A 19,858-nucleotide genomic window follows, 5' to 3' on the forward strand; every position below is an offset into this window, starting at 1 on the left:
CTCCATTTTTTGATTATCTCAAGCCATGGTGTCCATCTTACACAATCCTATGCAAACAATAAGCACACTTATATGACTACCTCCCATGGTTTGATTTCCCAGGTCAAAGATATGCTTTGTTCCTTACGTATTAACTAATTCTCATGACTATTTGACAAACAATTCTTGGGAATATGACGTATCATTTGCTCCTATTTGCTGCTCCACAGTTGTTTTTCCTTTCTGCAGCCTTTTTTTTTAAAATTTCCATCCACGATTCTTTGCTAAAATGTAAACTCAGTTGTGTCTACACAAGTTAGCTTGTTGTTAGCTCTGTATTAGCAGAAAAGGGATGCAGCTTCCTTTTTCAGTCACAGGAATGTATAATTCAGACAAATTTCTTCAGAGAAAGGAAACAAGGGGATTATTTACAAAGTTCTACCAATTCAAATATTTTGATTTTATTTCTGGATTATTTCTTATTAATCCATCACTCCATTTTTAAATTTTATTGTCAGACAATGTCTGCAGTTTGTTACAGCTCAGTTTACATTTCTTACCCTATTCTTATAAATCATCAATACATATGACTACATAAAAAGGTAAAGGTTCCCCTGCACATGCGTGCTAGTCGTTTCCGACTCTAGGGGCCGGTGCTCATCTCCATTTCAAAGCTGAAGAGCCAGCGCTTGTCTGAGGACGTCTCCGTGGTCATGTGGCCGGCATGACTAGATGCCAAAGGCGCACGGAACGCTGTTACCTTCCCACCGTAGTGGTCCCTATTTTTCTACTTGCATTTTTTACGTGCTTTCGAACTGCTAGGTTGGCAGAAGCTGGGACGAGTAACAGGGGCTCACTCTGCTACGCGGCACTCGGGATTTGACCCGCCAAACTGCCGACCTTCTGATCGACAAGCTCAGCATCAAGCACTAATTAAATCACACCACAAAACATATTTTGTGATCTGATAATGATTGATGTTTTATAATGATTCTGATAACTTTAAAGGAAAAAATGAACAGGAAACTGATAATCTGAGCACATACCAGTTCTCAAATATATCAGAAAGTAATGCCAAAGGATGAAAAGACAACAAAATCAGAAAAAGGTAATAAAATGAAACAGCATCTGCTAATTTATAAATCAACTAACTACAAAAATGTAGGATGCAGAGTTCAAGAACAACTGTATAGATCTTATATCATGAGAACAGTTTTGTTGACTATATTTGAATTAGATAAAAGTTTAGAGTATTGGATTTGAAGTTTGCAAATAGGGATTATCTATCTATCTACTCCAAATTTTCCATTGTGTTAATTCAGGCAGCATTTAGCTCAGTGCAGGCAACTGCTTTATTGTTCTGAGTAGCTGTGATTCCAATTTAGAGTTTTTTTCTTTGCAAATCTGAGTACTTTTTTATGCCTTAAAATAATATATGGAAGGCTACATAGTGATCAACCCTCATAAAATTTGTAAAAGCAAAATACAGTTTGGTCCGACACACACTACTAGTCTGAAGGAATGTTTGACCCATTTCATTAACATGTTTAAACTTACATTCTGCTATATATAGTTTGACAAACTGTATGTAAACAGCCTTAGGATGAGATAGACAATGGCCTGGTGGGCAGAATCATTACCATTCTACTTCCCCATGTTACTCAGCTCCTACAGTTCAAACTTGTCTTTAGTCTTTTAAGGATTCTCACTGCAGGGAATTACCATATTATAGTTACAGAATCCACTGATGCTCTATGAAGAAGAAAGAAAGGATGAGATGGGGCAGGTTTCAACTTATGTCGACTTCAGCTGGAAGAAACCCAGTTGTCATTATTTGGTGCCTTCTCCACTGAGTTCAAGTCTTCTCTAAACATGAACACTCATCATCTCCTGTTTTTAATCCTCCAACCCTGTCTCAATATTAAGAGGGCCTTTATAAAATGGCTACCAGGGAGACTTTGCCTGAAGGGAACCACCTCAGACTACTAAGGTGGGTACGGAGATCCATATGGCAGACTTACTCTCCTCAGCTTTTATCTTCTCCTTTCCCCCTATTGTGGGAGTTTCCCTGTTTCTTCATCCCTTCTATGAACACTTCGCTCAGTGTAAGTTTATCCTTTCCTTAATTTTTTTGTGTGTATGTACTTTTTTTTCATAACATTTTGCACGACTGATGTAATCAGTCTACTAATACAAAGAGTGAGTGAGGGCAATGGTGGCCATTTAACATTCAGAGATGGAAGGACTCTATTCTACAATTTATTCTAGTTCTATTATCAGTCTCTTTACCAATGTAGTCTCCCCATGCAGACTCTGCTATTTTTGATAGTTACATAATAAATGGCCTGCCAGACGTCCAGACAACTTAGTCATGCATTTTATGGACCTGCCCATCACATGCTGTCTGTGCAGTGACTAACAAGAAGCTCAGAAAACAGCTGGCAGCATGTCATCTTCCCAGCAAGGTGAGTGACTCTGAACTGGGAAGAAGGCAACAACTTTTCAGTTTGACAAATAAATCAGACTCTCCCCCCCCCCCAATATGTACAAACATTCAGGGGAAGAATTGGCTCCCAAAATAATAAAATATGGATCATCATTTTTAAAACTGATATAGGAAGAAACTAATTTCGAATGAAGCTCTATCTCATAAGTTGTAATTCATTAGTTCTGGACCCTAGAGTTGTTTCCATGACTATTTTTAAATCTAGTGGAGTAATTATCAAGGCCATTGTGTGACCTGTAATGTTTCTTTGTTTAGCTACACTGCATTGATTTTAAATAATTCTTAGAATATATTTTTTTTAGGAAATTCTGCCCCACCCGCTTTCAAATAATTGTCACCTTCTCCACCCAATATATCACTGAAGCCATTGAACACTTGGCCAGGAAAGTAATATTAAGTGTTGCTCTCAGACAACAAAAGGTTATCTGTCGCTATTCTGTCTGAAGTGTTACTATAACACCATACAATTATTGAGATGAACAAACAAGCTAAAAATTATTAGCACTGACTTATGGACATTGCTACAATTTACAAAGTTCAGAATTGCATCAGTGGACCTACATTTTATTGAAATGAGTAGATCTCTGGAAGCTTAAATGGACAAAGAAAAAACAAACTGATAAAATACTTGGAACAATAAATATCCAGCTGCCAGTGTGTCCAGCTGTGCTTCTTCACTGAAGAAATGTGTGTGCATGTAACACATTGGATTCCAATGTTTGTCCACTGAAGCTTCCTACTTATTGGGGGCGGGGTGGGGGAGGGATGTTTATTACAACCAAAATGAAATTGGGCTCAGGATGAAGTTTGCTTTTTGCCATTCTTTTTTCTTTTTATACTTGCAGCAGAAATTTTCTGAAAAAACACTCCCTACTAAGCATTTAATTCCAGCCTTAGCAATATGTAATTTAGTAATGGTTAACTAATAAATCCATCCAGGTGATACTAACACATACCAATAAATTTTTTAAAAAAAATCTAAAATGAGATTAAAAGGAAAGATTGAAGAAGGGCAAATGATCACTTTAAAATTCTGCTACAGTTTGACAAGCATAACCTTCTTAGGTCAAAGGCAGAGGTAACTGTATTGAAGCTGCTGAGACAAAGATCAGCTTCAGTTTTTAAGGATCACAGTCATTTTGACCTTTACCTTTTACATGACATCACCTCTTCATCCTCCAGGTGGCAGATGTTTACACAGAACAAGCAGTAGGGGATTATTCACCCATAAACAGACAGCTCAGATGCAGATTCTGGCCTCTAACAATGTAATTTTCATCTTGTCAATCACTGGTAGCTACCCAGACTAGTCTAGGTGACAGCATCTTAAATGGATAATAATAGGCATGTGTCTTCATGGGGTCCTCTTACAGATTTCCCCACCCTGTTTTCAGATTAGGTTGAACTTTAACTCTATCTCAGTCCACAAAGCAATAACAAGAGTTGTAAACCAATACACCTGAAAGGCAATAGATTGGGGGATATTATTCTGGAATAGAGGAAAGCAGCTAACTATTTCAGAGGTCATTTTGAGCCTCCAGTTTTACCATCTAGTTCTCAGTCTGTCCAAGCATCTCATCTTTTGCATTATTATACCTTAAGCAAAACAGAGTCCTTTAATTTCCTTCTTCAGTAACATAAAACAATGCCAAAAAAGAAAATTACTGTCTTTTGAAGAATAACAAAAATCTAGTTTCAGCCTTGAATCCAAAACTCAAAATTTTGCTCAGTTAGACAGATCTATAAATAGATACAACAAAGATACATTGTAGATAAATACACTATAAATAGATACACACATGAAGTGTTTCTGACTATTGCCACTGCAGACCCAATCCAAGTTATCATTAAGTTGAATAAAAAATAACTATTTGTAAATCCTTTTGAGAGGTACTGTTTAATTTTGAACTTCCAGATAAGAAATAGCAGACTAAAGACTACTCCATGAAAAGTGGACCCAAAAATTGCAGTGGAAGAAGACCTGGATAGTAAACTGGCTCTTTGAAACCTCTCTGGACAAGGAGAGGATTTGAGATTGCCCACAAGTGCTCCAGATAGCTCACAAGGAGACCATAAGATTAATGGCCTCTGTGGGTTTAGAGTTCTGTGAGATGAGGGAATCTTGCTCAAACCAAAGTCAATGCCATTGAAAGGACACCAGTTTACATATTACCTCCTCTAATCACTTTTGGAAATTGCTTGTTACTGGAAACCCCTTATAAACTTTTTGCATAAAACAGAAAAAAATCAAATTATGATTTATGGTTACATAGCACTGGGTGAGTTTCCTTCAATCCTTAGTAAAAGGAAGTTTTAACTATAAGAATTTAAATTGGAATAATTCACCAAAGAGTGCCTAAAACTTTGATTTCAGAAAGTTATAAATGGAATAAGGGTCCAAATAAATTTGAAATAAAATTTTGGAATTAATTCTAATAAATCCTTCCCATGGGAAAATATTTTTGTTTTGATTTTTTTTAAAGTAAGATTTAAAAATTAGGCAATAGAGGCAGAAGTTATTACAGAACATTGCTGAATTGGATCTTGTGGCAGCTACAGTACACTGCTGGCTCATACTTAAGTAATTGTCCACTAGGACTCCTGATCCTTCTCAAAGTTACTGCTGTCCAGCCAGTTACCACATATTCTATACCTACACATTTGGGTTTTTTTTGCCTAAGTGTAAAATTACAATTAAAGACAATTACAATTAAAGGAGAAGAACTCACAAATCTGAATTACATTTATAGAAGTGAACAAAATAATCTAACATATGACATATTGAAGGATGTTTTTGGAAAATGAACTCAGAAATTAATGCTATAGTGTCGACAGAGACACCTGCCTCACAGGAAGGACTGTGTGTAAAAGATGTTATCGAAGAGGAACAAGTTTTACTTGACAAGATTGAGACTAAGTTGAAAGAGGATTTACGAAGGTCAGGCTGCAAGAATGACATGGAAAAAGATGCTGTATTGGACATGCAAAAGAAACTGGCTGGTATTTAATAATTAAAAGTGATATACAAATAATAAACCAAGAAAGTGACCTGGATAATTTTCCTGCATTGGATTTAGAAAATTTAGAAAAGAGACATTAAAATTTTGAAGAACCTCATGAGAAGGAACAAAGAAAAATGAAAAAAAATCAAGTGCTAAGACATGATTTGAATGGACTAAAGATTACAGTTGTTAAAGGAAGGAATATATATGTTGTTATCTCTGGTAACCTTAAATGGATTTTTGTTGACGCCAGGACTGAAATGACAATGCTTTATGGATTTGTTTGTAGATAAGAAATGGGATACGGAAAGAAGAAGCCACTTATTGTACTTTAAGATGTGATGAGTTACTAAAATTATTTATACTTCTATTGATGAAGATAGGAACTCACTTCTCTCTCTCTCTCTCTCTCTCTCTCTCTCTCTCTCTCTCTCTCTCTCTCTCTCTCTCTCTCTCTCTCTCTCCTCCCTCCCTCCCTCCCTCCCTCCCTCTCTCTCTCTCTCTCTCTCTCTCTCTCTCTCTCTCTCTCTCTCTCTCTCTCTCTCTCTCTCTCTCTCTCTATTTCTTTACTGTATTCTTATTTTTCCTTTTTTGTATTTCTCTTTCTTCCTTGTCTCCTTTCTTTTCTGCATTTCTACTCTTCCTTTTAATTTTCTACTTTAGTTTGTATTAGTTTTTACTGTTATAATCTTTATTAAAATTATTATATAGACATACTACATTCTTTAACTTTTGTCATCAATTTCCTGTTCAAAAAATAGTATTGGGGTGAATTGTAAAAATATTTTGAGTTTCTAGAAATATTGGTATTATTTTTCTCAGTTTGTTAACAAAAAATGACCAGCATAACAAAATATCAGGTGTCTTTCCCTTTGCCTCTAATATTTAAGATAAACCTAAGAGGTAGCTGAAATAAATATCTCATTAAGGAGATTATTATCCAAGTGGACTATATTTCAGAATTGATTGAATGAGCCTAGGAAGGTCTGATTTCTGAAAATGGAACAATTTGTAGTCTGCAATAAAGCTATATTTTAAAACATTTCAAAGATATCTTACCTGCTCCACATGACACTGAGCATCTAGAACGGATGATGGCCCATGTATAGTTATGTTTTAATATTTTTGTTTTTTCGGTTTCCAATTTAGGAAGAGAATATTCCCATGCAATTCCTAGATTTTTACCTTGTAAGAGAAGCTGATAAAAGGAAACAAAGGAAGCTATCAGTTCATGCTTAGAGTGTGCTAAAATATAAATGCTTCCATAATTAGGAATTCCTGGCCAGATAAATAAATAAAACATAAAATCATGCTTGGAAAATATCTGGAATGGTTCAGGTAGAACTGAGGTGAATCTAGAGAATTACAATATTTGTGAAAGTACAATATGCACAAATCTCTGGCATAGAGGTAAGGATCTTAATTTGTCTCTTTTAGTTCACGAAAAATGGATTTGCTTAGCAAAGTAGGGCAAGTGTGTCCCAGTGACTAGATCTGGTCCATCAGCACAAACTAGTAAATATCCTGTTGAGATCTCCAGGTTTTATACTTAATGAAATGTGTATAAAATTAAACCATTTGATTTGATCATCCTGTGGCTATAATCAGAAATGTTGTGGGTGATCCATAAATGCTGTTTTCATTGCTCTTGGGAGGATGGAATAATTCAAGTTGGCAGCAGTATTCTGGGGAAGAGGTACTGATCATGGTGTGGCCAATGGATGAAAGTCTTAACACCTGAGAAAATTCAGCTAATTAGCCAATAACTGCTTGTTAGAGCTGGAGACTACAGAGTGACCCAAATGATATCAGGCAGAAATATTGGCTCCATACCACCTGACCTTCATATTTCTATTTCTCTGGCAGCAAATTTTGACTTAGATCACATCATGATAGGGAGAATGACTTGAGCTGCTGCATTAGCACAATTAGCACATTAGTACAATTAGCATATGGTAGGTACTCTTAGAAGCCTGCTGGTTGTCTGGCTATTCCCATTACATTCCCTACAAAGTGATAAGACACATTAAAACAGGTTTAAATATCATAACATATATATAAAAAAATCACATGAAACAGCCAGAGTTAAGATCGATCTATATATATATTAACGACTTTCTTTTTTACAAATAAAATCTTATGCCATTGGAATCCGTCTTGTCTGTTCACAGTTTTAGATATGACTAATGAATTCTTTTCTTCTATTACAGTTCCTCAGGTCATGGAAATGTGTTGAATATCTAATTGGCTATGCCTGAAGGAAGCCTTACCCACAAGGACAGTTTGCTGAGTAAGTGCAAGACACCCATCCAGTTTGACTAATCTTCCAGTTGCTTAGCACTGAACAAGAAGTGGAGAGAACTGTTTTTTTTTAAAAAAAAATTAGTGGCACTGATTTAGGAGAGCTCTTTTAATAAGGTAAATTTATTTATAGTATGCCATTCCAATACAAGCTATGGCAAGTTAATTTTGGTATTTAAATTAGTATGCATAGCATAAATAAATTGATAGCAACAACCTCCCAAGTATTTGATGGCATGCACTGTGGGAATTAGATACATGCAGACTGTTGAAGAAATGTAAGTTCCAAGGTGACTCAGGATCATTAAAAAGGATTTGGCATAGGGGCTGCTATGCCAAGGGAACAACATGAGATGGAATTTGTGTACCTTGCACAGATAACTAAAGAAAGAAAATGAAACAAAATAAGAAGATCCAGGTTTTTCTAGCTAAGTTTTGATTACAACCCTTGATTAATTTGTTGGGGAATTTAGCAGCAGCTATATTATAAGATAACCACATTGTCATTTTAGCAGAAGCAATACTGTTGTTGGCAGACAGAGAGTTAATCTCTGAATTGTAGAGCAATTAGGTTATAAATTAATGAAGGCAGATGCAATAGGAATATAACCACCCTCCCAAAATCCAAATTGTTTGTAAGAAGGATCTAATCACTCTTGAACATTTATGGCACAGAATTTTAATGGACTATTTCATTACTGCAATTACTGCTTATCTTATAATATAGCTGGTACTATATTAATGAGTTAATCAAATGTATCCTATCATTTTTATGGGGCATATTTTACTTTGCATTTTTCTGTATAAGCTTCTGGGAATAACTTTAATGATGGCTGCATAGAATTATGTTTAATAAATAAATAGATTTCCAGAAGAAACAAATGTATGGACATCCTACCCCTCCACTGCATTCTCCATAGTTATCCAAGCTTATTACAATTCAAGGGCAACACAGAAAGAAAACTGCAACTCCCCCAACAACTTTGAAGGTGTAGAAAATTGGATAATTTAGTTGTTGTTGCTTGGAGGGTGAGGTGATGAAAAAAATCTCAGAAATATTACTCAGAAATATGTTTTTGAAAATAACATCCCTGCGCTAGTTCAGTGTTTCAGCTTCAGTGTTTTATGTTCTCTTGGAATAATCTATGTTGGCCCAAGCTTCTCAGGATTTTAGAGTAGGAACTCCTTCCTTCCTTCCTTCCTTCCTTCCTTCCTTCCTTCCTTCCTTCCTTCCTTCCTTCCTTCCTTCCTTCCTTCCTTTTACTTGAATGCTCTATTTTTAATTTGCCTTTTGTTTGTTTTGAGATTTTGTCCATAGATATCCCCAGTCCTTCTTATCAAACAAATAATATAAGTATACTCTATCCTACTAATTGAAATTGAAACTAAATTCCCCAAATAGGGGAAAACTTGGATTATTCCAAGATTATAAATACTACTACTACTACTACTACTACTACTACTACTACTACTACTACTACTAAAGTTGGAAGGGACCTTGGAGGTCATCTAGTCCAACCCCCTGCTCAGGCAGGAAACCCTGTACCATTTTGGACCAATGGCTGTCCAGCCTCTTCTTAAAAACTTCCAGTGATGGAGCATTCACTGCTTCTGGAGGCAGGTTGTTCCACCGGTTAATTGTTCTCACAGTCAGGAATTGATTGTGCTCCAACAACATGTGAAAGTGTACAAAACGATCAGATTCCTTTTATGTTCTTTGTGACCTCATTCTGTCTTCTCACTGAGATTTGGTCTAGCAGCAGCAGGAAAGGAGGAAGGGAGTTAAGTTCTTCTCTAGGTCTGTATAAAATCTACATAATATTTATAAGAGAACATTAGGAATTGCTGAAGCTTGTATTTTGACTACAGTGCAGATTCCGAGACGAAGCCATAATGTCAGTCATAAATATCCCATGGCTTGCTATAGTATAGGTTAAATTGCAATAAGTCATCAATTCAGGAAGAAGGAACAGAGCTATGAAGCCTAATAAAATTATGTTCCTTACTCAATATGCTATGTTCCAGTATTGTATTATGACTGTTCCAGGGTGAATAACAATGGAGAGGCTATAAACAGAGATCAGGTTTTCTTAACCTGCATTATTCATGCATTGGACTTCTTAGTCGATATGATAAAAAAATGAGTCCTTCCCAAATCAGGAATTCTAATTATTTTTATACAGTGAACAATATTCCATGACAATATCACCTACCTCTATTACAATGCTTTCATTTGTAGGTCCAGAAGCACTTAATGTCTCTGGGTGGTTATGTGGTCTTTGATAGACAAACAGAGTCCCAGCAAATTTGTATTTCCCAGGCCAGTCAACAGTCCAATAGCCATTGAGGTGGTATTTTTTACTGGAAGTACGGACAGCAATATAGGAGTTGGATACATTCATCTCATACACATGAATGCTTCTTGCTCCAGCAGGGATTGTGACTAATGTGTAGTATTCTAGATAAAGGAAGAAGAGAGACACTCCGTAATGCAATAGCCAGGTCCAGATGAAACTATGGACTAAGAAATAAATAAATAAAGATCTAATAACCTCAATTTAGGTTTCTGCTAGGAATCTGGAGAGTTAAAGTGAAGACCTCATGACATAATTATTCTTTTATATTAAATTATATATGCAGGGGTGTTAAACTGCTGGCCTGTGGGTTGGATGCATCATAGAGAAACTGCGCCCACCCCATTGCTGGCAATGGCAAAAAAGTGAAACGTCACGACACGTGACGTTGTGAGTTTGACACCCCTGCAGTAGAGAGTTCACTGAGAGATATATTCAGAATTGCAGCTTTAGCAGGCAGAGGGCCAACACTGTTGACCCTGTAGAAATTATATTATAACCATTACAAAAAGAAGTTTTAAGATTTATATCAATACATTCTAGATGAGTCTGTTTCCTGATCCGATCTACTGTATCTCAAAGGGCTTCTATCCTGAAAGTCTCACTGTTTTCCTTTCTCTCCCTCTTATAGCCCAAGGACTTAGGGCAGAGCTAGTGTGAATTTCTTTATAACGCTCTCTTCATTTCCCAGGCTTGAAGTAGGTTTTTGAAACTGTTGCTACATACGGTAGATTCTCCAAAGTCATCCCTTTAGCATTCTACAGGGAGCTACTTCAACTGCATGAATTCAGACTTTAAAGGCATCTTTAGATATAGGACATTGATTCTTGCGAATAATGGTTACAGTCCTCCAGATAAATCCCTTTCCAACGTGATGCAGAGCCTACATGAGGATAAAGAAATAAATCCCGAGAAGTCTGTTTCTGAAGTCTTGGTCAAAGTTCCTCTCAACCCTGATCCTGCCATCCTGAAGTCAGGTTCTGAAACAAGTTTATAGACATGCGTGTTAAATCATCTTTCTTTCTTTCTTTTTAGTTAAACACTGGAAAGCAGATCTAGAAAGAAGTGCCACATTGTTGGGAAAAATAAGCGTCCTTTAAAGCCTCCTCAAAAATAGGCTGTTTCTCTTAAGTAGTTAAGCAATAACAATGGGATAAAAGCAACACCAATTATGTTGGAGTGGGATTAAAGCCTGTCCTTGATTTATTTATTTATTTTGCAAAACTGAAACATAGTGTTTCAGTTGAGGCCAAACTGACCTAGATTTCTCTCTGTTTTGAAACTGTGATATTCTAAACAGGATAACACGCCATCTATTCCTGAAGTTTCAAATAGCAATACTGTAGACTCATCATCTTGCTGGGCACATAAACTACAGAGGCAACATGGAGGAGAATCTCGCACTGTTTCTGTACCCGAAGGATGCAGCCTTTTCTCAAAAGGATACTGGGTCTTGGAGATACTTGAAAAACAAAAAGTGTTTCTATTATTTTAAACAATGAAACCAACAGATAAGCTCATAGCCTCCTATGACAGCAAGAAATGGTGTTGGGCCTTGAGCACAGTGTTACACCAACCATGTTCTTGCCTCTTATTCTGCAGGGAAGAGGGGTAAGAACTTAATAATGGACTAACTACCAAGAGCATTACGCATCATGTCATTTGATAAAAGATAACAGAAACCTGGAGTCAATATGAAAATACAGTAGGGAAACTACAGTATCACATGGGGCTGTACAAGCTCATAGGGTAGCAGATTCATTTGATGTTTTTGGAAGCATATTGTGGAATTTCAGTAAAAAGCACTGCCCTATTTGGCTTGTATAATTGGCTGCTACAAGGATATGATCAGTAACAGACCAATTTACAAGAAAGCAAACTGAAAAAGCTGAACCCCTTCATCCTCTCTATTCCTCAGTAGACCCATTAATGTCTTTATCCAGTTGGGTGATGGAGAGATTTTTTTACAAGTCATTACCTTTAATCCCAGACATGTATTAAATGTAGTTTTCTAGCCTTCAGAGAAGAAAGGACAAAAATGTTTAGAAAGCAGCTTTATTGTCACTTTTATGGAAGCAAATCATATGTGCTGAGTCTTCATAAAACTGCTCATTTAATTTGTTTTTATCATTCTTATTTATGCCTGTATGCCTTTTTCTGTAAAAGGCATGTATGCCTTTTTCTGTAAATAAGCATGGGAATATTTTTCCTCTAATAATTTCATGTAGATAATTTTTAATTATTCATTATATTGAAAATATTTTTAAATTCTTACGATTCGTAGTGTGTTGTTTTGTGTACTGCCCTTTGTACATTCTGCAACTTGAATTATCTCCTTTGCATACTCCACAAGCATCTTCTACAGCACTGGAGCCTAAGACATGATCACAGCCAACCACCTGCAAAAAAAGGACTCCCTTGATGCATCTAAAGTTACGTAACATACAGTAGTTTAATCTAAAAGTTTACAGATAAGAATCAAAACATTTCATTTTGCTGGACATTTTGGTATATAAGAAATCTTATGGAGAAAAAGCCTGCATCTTTTGTTTACATATTTTTGCATTATGTTTATGTATTATCTCCATTGTTTACATATTTTCCTATATTTTATTAATACCAAACTATTTTCATTTGTGTTACATCTAAAACATGGCTTCTCCCTCTTGCATATACTGTGAGTCTTTTCAAAGTGTTTACCTGGCCCTTCTTGCCATTTTAGGCTGTCAAAATGTGAAAGAAAAATAAAAAAATTGAACGCAGTGCTGAACATTTCATTTACCGTTTAACAGAGAAATAGCTAATACCTTTGCCATTCCCTGCTCCTTCCAAAGGACCTCACCCTACATGAGTATTTTTCTTCAGTATTTTTCCCCCTATCTTAATTAATAGCTAAATTGGAGAAAAAATATTTGAGGAAAAGGGTTTGCAGAGATGCTATTGATAGAAGGAATGGAGGCTTCACACTTGCATTTTTTTATTTTTATCTTCTTCTGTGTAAAGGTTTGGAGCAGGATCATGGACAAAGACCTTAGCTGTTTTCTAAGTAGCCCCTACTATTAAAAATATAGTAGTTCCACTGTTGACTGTTGACTGTTGACTCCTTCTATGTGGTATTTTATGGTAGGTGTTCTGAAATTCTTTGAAATTGAATTGAACTCTGAATTAGTTATAAAAACAGCAGTTTTTGTGAAATAAATAGGAATAACCATTAATTTGAAAGTTAAATTCTCTGTTTGTTCATAGAACAATAGAGATGGCCCTTTGCATGCCCATAGTGCTGGTAAGGGCTACTTAAATCCAGTTCCCTGCCATTGCTGGAATCCATTTTTAATTGTTTTAAATTTATGCTACACCAATTAAGGACAATAAAAATCCATGCATATAATAACATTAAAGGATCAACACAATTTCAAAACTGATGAACAAAGTAATTACAAAGTAGATAAATAAAAAATCTTGGAAAGTAAATACAAATTAAAGCATCCCAAAAACAGAGCTGTCTATATTTTCCTTGAACATACCCAATGAAGATGAATCCATCATTGCACCTTAAATCCATTATTCTGAGTCCTAATTCTGAATGAGAGAGAAGAGGTCTTGACCTTCTATGACATCCTTTAGGTACGTGAAGAATGCAATTACATGTGCTCAGTCATGTCTCCAAATACCCTGCTCCTTCAATCTTTCTCCACAGGACTTAGTTTATATCATTGTTGCCCTTCTCTGAGCCTATTCAAATTTCTTAGAATTGTTCTTCAGTTGTGATGCTTAGAACCCAAAGCAGTGTACAGGTAGTCATTGTATGACCATAATGGAGCCTGGAATTTTATAAATCATGAGGCCATAAGTTGAGGCATCTATGTGACTGGACCTGATTTTATAACTTTGATTGTGGTGGTTACTTACTGAATGCCACAGTCATTAAGTGAATCCAGCAGTTGTTAAGCAAATGCTACAATTTTTAACCAAATCAATGCATTCCTATAAGTGTTTTCTTTTTGGTGGAAACCAGCCAAAAAGGCCAGAAACTGGCACAAATCACAGTATTTTGCATTCATGTGACTGCTGAACACTGCAACTGGCTAAAAAAGTGAGCCAATTGCCATGTGCCTTAAATGTGGTCATGTGATTTCAGGGGTGTGTGCAGCCGTTGAAACTCGAACTGGGTAGTAAATAGCTTTTGGAGGATGTACCATAACTTTGAATCATCACTAAATGACTACCTGTAAAGTGAATGGTTAATTCCCAAGAATTGGAAATTATAATTCTATTGATATAACCTAAAAGTACATTTGCCTTTTTTGTACCTATTGCACTACTGACTCAGATTCTCTTTGTAGCCAATTAATATTCCAAGAACTTTTTCCTGGTATCCCCTATGTATTCGATTTAACTGAACAACTTCATCTGATCATGGAGATTTAAGCTCTTTCAAAGTAAAAAGATATTGTCTGACCACATTTCTATCCATCTCAAGCTTCACTCCTGCCCTTCCTCCTGCTCTTCACAATTTTCTAGTGAAAGACACATTTTTTTCTTGGAGACAGCTGAACCAACGTAGAAGTTGAGGAACTTTGCCTTTTCTTTGTACTCTGTTTTCATTTTGACTTTTTTTTGTATAAAGTTTTTTTTATTATTTTTTAACCTCTACATACATATGTTAGTTTTTCAAACAGCGTGCGATCTGGATTCATAAAACGCTAATACATAATCAAGCCCTATTCTTTGGTTCTCTCTTCTAACCATTTGTAGAATAAATTCCAGCTTTGGTAATATTCCGTTTCTTCTTTATCTTTCAGCCTCATAGTTAATCTGTCCATCTCTGCGCATTCCAGTATCTTTTTTATTACCTCTTCTTCTGAAGGTATTTGTTCATTTTTCCAACATTGCGCATAGCTTATTCTTGCTGCGGTTACAATATGTAAAATCAAGTATAAATTTTGCTTATTAATCTTTTCTGGTACTATACCTAATTTAAAAAAATCAGGATTAAATACTACATGTTCTCCTAATATTTTTTCTAGCCAAGCATGATTTTTTTTCCAATAGGCCTTTACCTTGTCACATGTCCACCAGGGATGATAATATGTACCTAAGTTATGTTTACATTTCCAACATTTACCTGATACATTTTTAAACATTTTTGCTAGTCTAGCTGGAGGTAAGTGCCATCTATAAAACATTTTATACAAATTTTCTTTATACGCAGTTGACATTGTCAATTTATGATTTCTCTCCCACAATTTTTGCCATTTTTCTAATTCTATATTATAACCAAAGTTTTCTGCCCACCTTATCATTGTCCCTTTAATTTGTTCACTTTCCATCTCTAAAGTTAACAAAAAAATTATACAATTTCTTAATTAATTTCTCATCAGAAGTTAATAATATCTTGTTATCATTTTGTCTTCTTCAATAAGGTAAAGGTAAAGGTTCCCCCGCACATGCGTGCTAATCGTTTCCGACACTAGGGGCTGGTGCTCATCTCCGTTTCAAAGCCGAAGAGCCAGCGCTTGTCCAAGGATGTCTCCGTGGTCATGTGGCCGGCATGACTAGACGCCAAAGGCGCACGGAACGCTGTTATCTTCCCACCGGAGTGGTCCCTATTTTTCTACTTGCATTTTTACATGCTTTCGAACTGCTAGGTTGGCAGAAGCTGGGACGAGTAACAGGCGCTCACTCTGCTACGCAGCACTCAGGATTTGACCCGCCAAACTGCCGACCTTCTGATCGACAAGCTCAGCGTCCTAACCCACTGAGCCACCACGTTCAATAGCAGCTGGTATATAGATTTTTGCCATTTCCTTTTATTTTGAAAATATCTATGGAAACCATTTTTGTTATTTTCAGTGTCTTTCACCAACTTCAGTTCATTTTAATTTTTTTTGCTTTCCTAATTCTAGCTTTATATTTGTGGGCTCCCTGTTTCCTTTGTGATTTGGCTCTATTTCTGTTTTGTAATGTTATTTTTATGCAACCCAGAAATACAATGTCAGTTGCACAGCAATGATGAACATGAACTGACTATGGAAAAGCAAGGACATCAGCCTGGCAACCAAATGTAGGTTGGTCCGCTTTATTGTGTTCTCTGTAGCTACCTATGGTTATGAAAGCTGGAACTTTAAAAAGCAAGACAAAAAGAAAATTAACTCATTTGAGCTGCAGTGCTGGAGAAGCTCCTGTGTATTTCTTGGACAGCAAAGGTGACTAACAAGCAAGTACTGGAGCACATAACACCAGACATGTCACTAGAAGGCAAAATAACAAAATTGTGCCTCACTTATTTTGGACATGTCATGTGAAGGAATTCATTGGGGAAAACAATTACGTTTGAAAGATTTAGCTATAAAAGGAAACTAGGCCACCAAAGAACACAGTGGCTGGATACTATGAAAGCTGACACCAGCTAGTCCATAGAAAAACTCAAAGACTTCATGCAAGATCGGAACATGTGGAGAGACCTGCCCCATAGAATCACCAAGAGTTGGACATGACTGAATGGATGACATCATCATCAATGTTATTTTTAGAACCAAAGAGAGACTTTGGTTCAGACATTTTGGGCTGAGAGAGAATGATTGGCCAAAGATTACCCATCTGCTTTAAGCCTAAGGCAGGATTAGAACTCACAGTTTCTCAGTTTCTAGCCTGGTGCCTAAACCACTACACCAAACTGACTCTGTAAATACTAATTAGAGATACGAAATGCATAGTAACAACAAAGAAAAGTACCTGATTTCATCATTACCTCACAAATACCATCAATACAAACATTGCGGCTATCCTCTGAACAGGGTGTCCCATCTTTTACTTTGTTTGATAAAGAAAAGAAGAAATCAAAGCCTTCCGCAATACAGTATAGTTTGCACATATATTGATCTGAAATGGAAAGAGAACAAGAAGCCTTCTTTTATTTTTTCTACATCACTATTGCTGGAAGTAAAATATGAATAAACCTAAAGCTACCTAAAGACTGCAAGTGATCCAATGGGACAATTTTCATAAGTCATTTATTAGAAATGGTAAACCTGGTAACTGAAATAAATTGTGTCTTTCTGCTTTTCTGATTGTTTACATTTGTGATTTTTAATACTTAAAATAACTCTAAACAGAAGAAGGAAAATGTATAAATCAAAGGCCTGATGAAATTAAAAGCTGAGTGTTTATTAACTTAAAAGATGAGAAATTTCACCTCATGCGTATCTCCAAATGAAATAAGTTAGCTAAAGAAGTGCTTACATTTGGCTGGATTAAGTCCTAAATGAAAGAATAAGGGCTTTTACCCTGCTTTTAGTGCTATTTATTGTAAAATAAATACATTTAAATAAGGATACATTGAAGTTTTGATTTTAAAATGCATTTGTAATTTTAAAGCTGTTGGGAAAAGGGCAAACCATTACAATGGCATTAAACCAAGAACATTATGCAAATTCATACCATGTATATTCGGAAGAAGAATTAAAACATATTTTTCTTATATATACATTAACAAAGCTTATGTTGTTGCATTGCTTTATTTTATTCTTTTTCTTTTCCTCCTATGTTATTCTTTTTCACTTTGTCCTCTTTTATTAAATAAATAAAGCAGAGAAGAGAGAGAGAGAAAAAACATATGCAAATGCATGAGATTCCTGGAAGGCAACAACTTTTACACTCCTAGATTGTGATCTTCCTTCTATGCTTTTCCTTGTGGTGGTGCATCTAATACATCCCAAACACTCCCTAGATAGAATGCTTAATATTAGAGGTCATCTTTATAAAATGCATTCTCTTGATTTTTAACAATTAAATTTGCAAAATGAACTATTTCACAATTTAAAAACAGAAATGTGTACAATCTGAAGCCCTCTGGCTGACTGCAGCTGGTCTGATTTCTTGGGTTCGGGGGCTGGTCCTATCACATGTGCAATGTCATTCTTCTGACACTTTCAAACATATTTAAACTCACCTTCTACTTGAGTATATGGTTTCCACTTATAGTGCCAGCCTCTGAACCGCTTGCTGTTGAATTCTGCACACTGAGCAGCTCTAAAGCTAATGCTGTTTGGGGGACACTTCTGAATGTTACAAAGCTTCAACACCCGAGAGGAACCTTCACAGAATTTTCCTCGATGCGAAGGTCTACAACATTAATGGGAAAAGCTACCTCAAATCAGTTATTAATAACATAAATTTAAATAACCCAACAGACAGTGGAAAATGCATGAGACATTCACACAGAAGAAGCTTTGTGACTGAAATGTTCTTATCCGATCAGCCTAATATGCATAAAAGGTAAAGGTTCCCCCGCACATGCGTGCTAGTCATTTCCAACTCTAGGGGCCGGTGCTCATCTCTGTTTCAAAGCCGAAGAGCCAGCGCTTGTCTGAGGACGTCTCCGTGGTCATGTGGCCGGCATGACTAGATGTCAAAGGCGCACGGAATGCTGTTACCTTCCCACTGTAGAGGTCCCTATTTTTCTACTTGCATTTTTATGTGCTTTCGAACTGCTAGGTTGGCAGAAGCTGGGACGAGTAACAGGCGCTCACCCTGCTACGCGGCACTCGGGATTCGACCTGCCAAACTGCCGACCTTCTGATCGACAAGCTCAGCGTCCTAACCCACTGAGCCATCGCGTCCCTATAATATGCATATAATTATGATAAAAATCAGTTTTACAAAGTCATTGCTGTCTGCATAAAATTTGCAAGGTTCAGCGAGAGACGCACAGGACAGTTCCCCATTTACTCACATTCTTTTTATAATAATGCCCCCAAGCGGCATTATTACAAAGTCAGCTTATTGCCCCCAACAATCTGGGTCCTCACTGTTCTGCTCACTGTTTTCCATATGAACATGATTCATCTAGAAATAGGCCAAAATGATTGCCCCTAATTTATCACCCAATTCACAGGCTGCAGACAGTTGGGAAATTAGCACCTTCAAGTGGTGCAATGACAGGATACTTGCTCAGGAATAAAATTTTGCATATCATTTTTCCTTGCCAGAAAAAAACCTGTCAGTAATTTTCATTTCTTTTTTTGAGAGGTGATGTTGGTGTTGCACTACATTGAGAATTTCTCTTTTCATCATGAACTGATTCTTTTTCTATGAAATGGAAAGCCATACAATTCAAGGAAAAATGATATGCAAAGTTTTATTCCTGAGCATTGGTTGTGACATTAACTCATCTATATATATTCTCCAGTTAAGTATGTGTCATGTTGAGGGGGTGGGGTGGGGTGTGGAGAATGTGCTAAATGTTCTTCAGCTATTGCTCCTTGTGCCAAGGAAAGTCAAGTGAGAAGCTTAGTAAAAGTGGACTGTGTATTATATCCTAAGTGTGCCACCTTCAACTAAAATATAAGCATTTCCCGCTCCCTATTGTCACTTGTGTCCTTAGAATAATAATAATAATAATAATAATAATAATAATAATAATAATAATAATAATAATAATAATAATGATGATGATGATGATTGGAAGTTGGAAGGGACTTTGGAGGTCATCTAGTCTAACCCCCTGCTAAGGTTTCATTGTGGTGAAAGTGTTCCAAAGATGTTGAGAAAGTATCCTTTCCATTCACTTATGACAGTCAGATGGAGAATGGACAAAGCTCTGCCAATTTTAGTATATATATCTTTTTTTGAAACTGGCTGATCTGATCTGAGAAGGTGGAGAAAGGAGACTGAAGTGGCAGAGCTCTTCTATGTGAGGGATACTTAAATAAATA

General features: G+C 36.3%; 1 protein-coding gene across 1 annotated transcript in view; it reads right to left on the reverse strand.

Moving 5' to 3' along the window:
- The window catches only part of ADAMTS16 (ADAM metallopeptidase with thrombospondin type 1 motif 16), a gene marked incomplete at its 5' end in the record, with an annotated part of 95,574 nt that overhangs the window by 26,470 nt on the left and 49,246 nt on the right, over window positions 1-19,858 (reverse strand). Inside the window, 5 exons of the mRNA XM_081323585.1 lie at window positions 6,547-6,685; window positions 10,002-10,246; window positions 12,418-12,541; window positions 16,894-17,024; window positions 18,094-18,266. Of these exons, the coding sequence (XP_081179711.1) occupies window positions 6,547-6,685; window positions 10,002-10,246; window positions 12,418-12,541; window positions 16,894-17,024; window positions 18,094-18,266 (812 nt within the window). The remainder of the gene's footprint in view (window positions 1-6,546; window positions 6,686-10,001; window positions 10,247-12,417; window positions 12,542-16,893; window positions 17,025-18,093; window positions 18,267-19,858) is intronic.

This window comes from Vipera berus (genome assembly GCF_964194415.1).
Source record: "Vipera berus genome assembly, chromosome: 3".
In the NCBI taxonomy this organism is placed as follows: domain Eukaryota; kingdom Metazoa; phylum Chordata; class Lepidosauria; order Squamata; family Viperidae; genus Vipera; species Vipera berus.